At 35.2% G+C, this 4,789-nt stretch overlaps 1 protein-coding gene across 2 annotated transcripts in view; it reads left to right on the top strand.

Moving 5' to 3' along the window:
• The first annotated feature begins 266 nt into the window (after nt 1–266).
• Nucleotides 267–4,789, top strand: part of LOC121314627 (CCR4-NOT transcription complex subunit 10-like) — a 44,292-nt gene continuing 39,769 nt past the window's right edge. For both annotated transcript variants that reach the window (XM_041248078.1, XM_041248077.1), the window contains exons 1-4: nt 267–557; nt 1,682–1,779; nt 2,159–2,320; nt 2,961–3,111. In XM_041248078.1, coding sequence (XP_041104012.1) covers nt 536–557; nt 1,682–1,779; nt 2,159–2,320; nt 2,961–3,111 — 433 coding nt within the window. In that variant the 5' untranslated portion in view covers nt 267–535. The remainder of the gene's footprint in view (nt 558–1,681; nt 1,780–2,158; nt 2,321–2,960; nt 3,112–4,789) is intronic.

Below are 4,789 nucleotides of genomic sequence, written 5' to 3'. Positions count from 1 at the left end.
AAGTTGAGAATCAGAATCAGAAATGGCTGCTATCATATTAACGCTAAAGGTGATTTTTATTATTATTATTATTATTATTATTATTATTATTATTATTATTATTATTATTATTATTATTATTATAAGCACGGTTATGCTATTTCAGAGGTCATTTGAATCGTGTAGTTTTCTGTAGTTTTCCTCCAGTCCAACAGGCGGCGCTAAAATACTCTGTAACTAGGTAAGCAGTGGGAAATCTTGGCGACTTAAAACTCCAGCGCTTATGTGTCCGATTGATTGTGGGTAAATTTCATGGCGGAACACTGAGAGGGGTTGGTTTGATTAATATAGCAGTGAAGTAAACAACTCGATTCATTACTCGTGGAAATATTCTCTACATTAAAACGTTTTGGAAATAGCAGACCTATTTATATATACTATCAGCTGAAGTACCAATACATATCTTCGATATTGACTGGAACACGGTTTCATCAAGACATAACCCGAAAGAAGAACCATAATATATTTTGACACATTTTCAAAAACATCTGAAGAAATGTCGGACAACAGTGCAGCAGGTACTGTGTTTTTTTTTAATTTTTTAATGTTGTCTTTTTAAACAAATGTATATGAAGTATAGTGTTAGATTAGTTATGCAAGGCTAGAAAGTCACACGGTAGTTGCTGGCATGTGTCACAATGTGTGCGTCTGTTATTATTTAGAGACGCATTTTAAAGATGGTGCCGCGAATTATTCCATCATCGGTGTTTTTTTGTTTTTTGTTTTTTTGTTTTTTTTTAAACGAAAATGTAAAACCGGAAGTGTTCACCTAAGTTTAATGCAAGATGTTTACATTATTTTAAGAATATCACTTTTACCATTAGGTAGTTAATGACTAATGTAAAATATTAACGTCATAGATATTGCGGATAAACATTGATAACATTGAGTCGTGCCCATAAGTATCTTACTTGAGACGAGCATAACCTCCCATCCCATACCCATATTTAGTTAGCTTGAGAAGAACGTTCACTGTCATCTGTACATGTATGACGACTGAGGACCAAACTTTTAAAGACAAAAGCGATTTTTTAAAAGACGTTTAAATGTACATTAATTCACCGAAGAAGATATTACTGAACAATATTAGTAGATCAATATGCATACAACACCTCAGCAACTTATACCAGTTTAAATGTGTTTTTCATTTTATGCTTAATTTTGGAATATGCATGCAGCAAAATGGTGCATAAAGCTTGAAACAATTTTAAATCCATTTGTTTGTATTTGGCATTGATCAATGTCATATAAATAGAGGTCACTGCATGTGTGATTTTTTTGTTGCGTGATTTTAAGGCTAAATAGTATAAAAATCATTCAGTGATTTATTCTAAATTTGTATTCTCCTTGAAACAGATTTTACTAAATGTTTAGTAAGTGCATTACCCCGTCCGTTTCGAAAAATATGTTTTAACGTATGAAACACATTTATAATTAGCGAAAAAAGCTTTTGTGCCTGCTGTTTAAACTGTTTTTAGAGAATTCAAACAGAATTAAGAGCCAGCAAGGTCTAGTTTCTGATGTAGAGAGCACAGAAATGTAACATATAGCATGTAGTCATTGTAGCATAGGAATAACATTTTAGTTTAACATTTAAGTTTCATATTGACGAAGAGACTAAATCACTTTTTTATTCTGGCAGAACAAGGAACTGACGGAAAACATGAGAGCAATACTTCAACCTCTGGAGTCACAGATCAAGAAAAAGAACTGGCAACTGATGCATTTCGGGCCTTCTCGGTAATTAGTTCAGAACTTGCTTCAGATACAAGCCCCTCCTCCCCTCACCCTTTCCAGCCTGTCAAGTGGTAATTTTGCCAAGCATTCACAATGTCATTTGCTTAAAATACATTATGGTACCTGATTAGTGGTGCAAAAATTATGCTTTAAACCACAAAGGATGTGCAATATGTGATGTGTTTTAGTTATAGACATATAGCTTCAAGTTATTGTGTACAAGTAAATAATTAATTTGTTATACATGACAGTTTAAATGTAGTTTTAAACTAATAAAAACATATAAATACAATATACAGTATATTGACCTGTTTTGTTCATGTAAGAAACAGGTTTTAGATTTTAGAATAATTCTTTTTAAATTGTGTTTTTTTTTTTACAGTGTGGAAATTATGACACTTGTCTGCAGCATCTAACAAGCCTTCAGGAGGTCAACAAGGATGACTACAAAATTTCTATGAACAAGGCAATAGCAGAGTTTTATAAAAGTGGCCAGACCACAACAGTCACTTTAAAGCAGATACTTGCTGCAATGAAAAAACAGGTAATGGGTGCAAAGTGCCTTCCAGCACTACATAGCCAGTCAAGTCCTGTTTGCATTCATTTTTGGTGAACTGTGTGGCAGATAACAGCCAAAGGGCACTGTGTCATTGGGGACCGTTCTTCTGAAATGGGTAACAGGTCCTGACATATTTAATGAGAGAAGAAATAAACTTTATTTAGTAAAATTGTCTTTAGTATTCATGGTCATATTTATTTTAGGTTATGTGGACAATGTCAGTGAATTGAATCGAGTCAGTTGAGCGGCTGGTACAGCCAGCAGTTAGTATAGTTTAAGCTGATTGTTGTTGAAACATGAAAGAAATCAGCATATTCTGAGCTTATAGTAACACAGAATTTAGACCAGACCCTGCAAATGTAGGTGCTAACCGATGCAGGTGTGCACTGCAACAGGAGGTAGTCAGGTCAACAGCCGCCATTGGCAGAGCTTGAAAGGGGAACTGAAAAATTGAGGTGGATTGATTTGAATCACAGCTGATGCCCTTATGACGTAGCGGGAATCTAACTGGAAGCTGATTGGCTGACAACACATAATTTATGTAAATGACTTGGCACCAGATGGTTTCAGGTGGAATGAATCCTGTGTGTTTATTAAAAATAATGCTTTTTTAAAATGTTTGTAGGTCCATGCTGCAGTAGAGGAAATTGATGGTTTGGATGATGTTGAAAACAGCTTTCTCTACTACAATCAAGCAATTATACACTACCACATGCGTCAGTACACAGAAGCCATCACAATAGGAGAGAAGCTGTATCAGTTTCTGGAACCTTTTGGTATGTGTAGCAGTTGTCTTATTACATGGCAATTTGTGCTATTGGCTACTAAAATAACCAATCACAGGTCAATCCTATTTAAGATTATTAGATAAATTCTATCACAGGACCTATTTAAAAAGGTGTCATATTGATAAAAGAAATTTTTATACTGTTTTATATATATATATATATATATATATATATATATATATATATGTGTGTGTATGTGTGTATGTGTATATATATATATATATATATATATATATATATATATATATATATATGTGTGTGTGTGTGTGTGTGTGTGTATATATATATATATTATATATATATATATATATATATATATATATATATATGTGTGTGTGTGTGTGTGTGTGTGTGTGTGTGTGTGTGTGTGTGTGTATATTGTATATATATATATATATATATATATATATATATATATATATATATATATATATATATATATATATATATATATATATATACACAGTACTGTGCAAAAGTTTTAGGCAGGTGTGAAAACATGCTGTAAAGTAAGAGTGCTTTTAAAAATAGACATGTTAATAGATTATATTTATCAATTAACTAAATGCAAAGTGAGTGAACAGAAGAAAGACACAGTGGTCGGCCAAGGAAACTTACTGCAGCAGATGAAAGACACTTCATTATTACTTCCCTTCGCAATCGGAAGATGTCCAGCAATGCCATCCGCTCAGAATTGGCAGAAAACAGTGGGACCCTGGTACACCCATCTACTGTCTGGAGAAGTCTGGTCAGAAGTGGCGAGCATGGAAGACTTGCGGCCAAAAAGCCATACCTCCAACGTGGAAACAAGGCCAAACGACTCAACTATGCACAAAAACACAGGAACTGGGGTGCTGAAAAATGGCAGCAGGTGCTCTTGACCGATGAGTCAAAATTTGAAATATTTGGCTGTAGCAGAAGGCAGTTTGTTCGCCGAAGGGCTGGAGAGCGGTACACGAATGAGTGTCTGCAGGCAACAGTGAAGCACGGTGGAGGTTCCTTGCAAGTTTGGGGCTGCATTTCTGCAAATGGAGTTGGGGATTTGGTCAGAATTAATGGTCTCCTCAATGCTGAGAAGTACAGGCAGATACTTATCCATCATGCAATACCATCAAGGAGGCATCTGATTGGCCCAAAATTTATTCTGCAGCATGACAACGACCCCAAACATACAGTGAAAGTCATTAAGAACTGTCTTTAGCGTAAAGAAGAACAAGGAGTCCTGGAAGTGATGGTATGGCCCCCACAGAGCCCTGATCTCAACATCATCGAGTCTGTCTGGGATTACATGAAGAGAGAGAAGCAACCGAGGCTGCCTAAATCCACAGAAGAACTGTGGTTAGTTCTCCAAGATGTTTGGGCCAACCTACCTGCCGAGTTCCTTCAAAAACTGTGTGCAAGTGTACCTAGAAGAATTGATGCTGTTTTGAAGGTAAAAGGTGGTCACACCAAATATTGATTTGATGTAGATTTGTCTTCTGTTCACTCGCTTTGCATTTTGTTAATTGATAAATATAAACTATTAACATGTCTATTTTCGAAAGCATTCTTACTTTACAGCATATTTTCACACCTGCCTAAAATGTTTGCACAGTACTGTGTGTGTGTGTGTGTGTGTGTGTGTGTGTGTGTGTGTGTGTGTGTGTGTGTGTGTGTATATATACAC

Source organism: Polyodon spathula, chromosome 4 (assembly GCF_017654505.1).
Source record: "Polyodon spathula isolate WHYD16114869_AA chromosome 4, ASM1765450v1, whole genome shotgun sequence".
Taxonomy (NCBI): domain Eukaryota; kingdom Metazoa; phylum Chordata; class Actinopteri; order Acipenseriformes; family Polyodontidae; genus Polyodon; species Polyodon spathula.
Note: the sequence above shows the minus strand (reverse complement) of the source record. Positions and strands in the feature narration are given on the sequence as shown.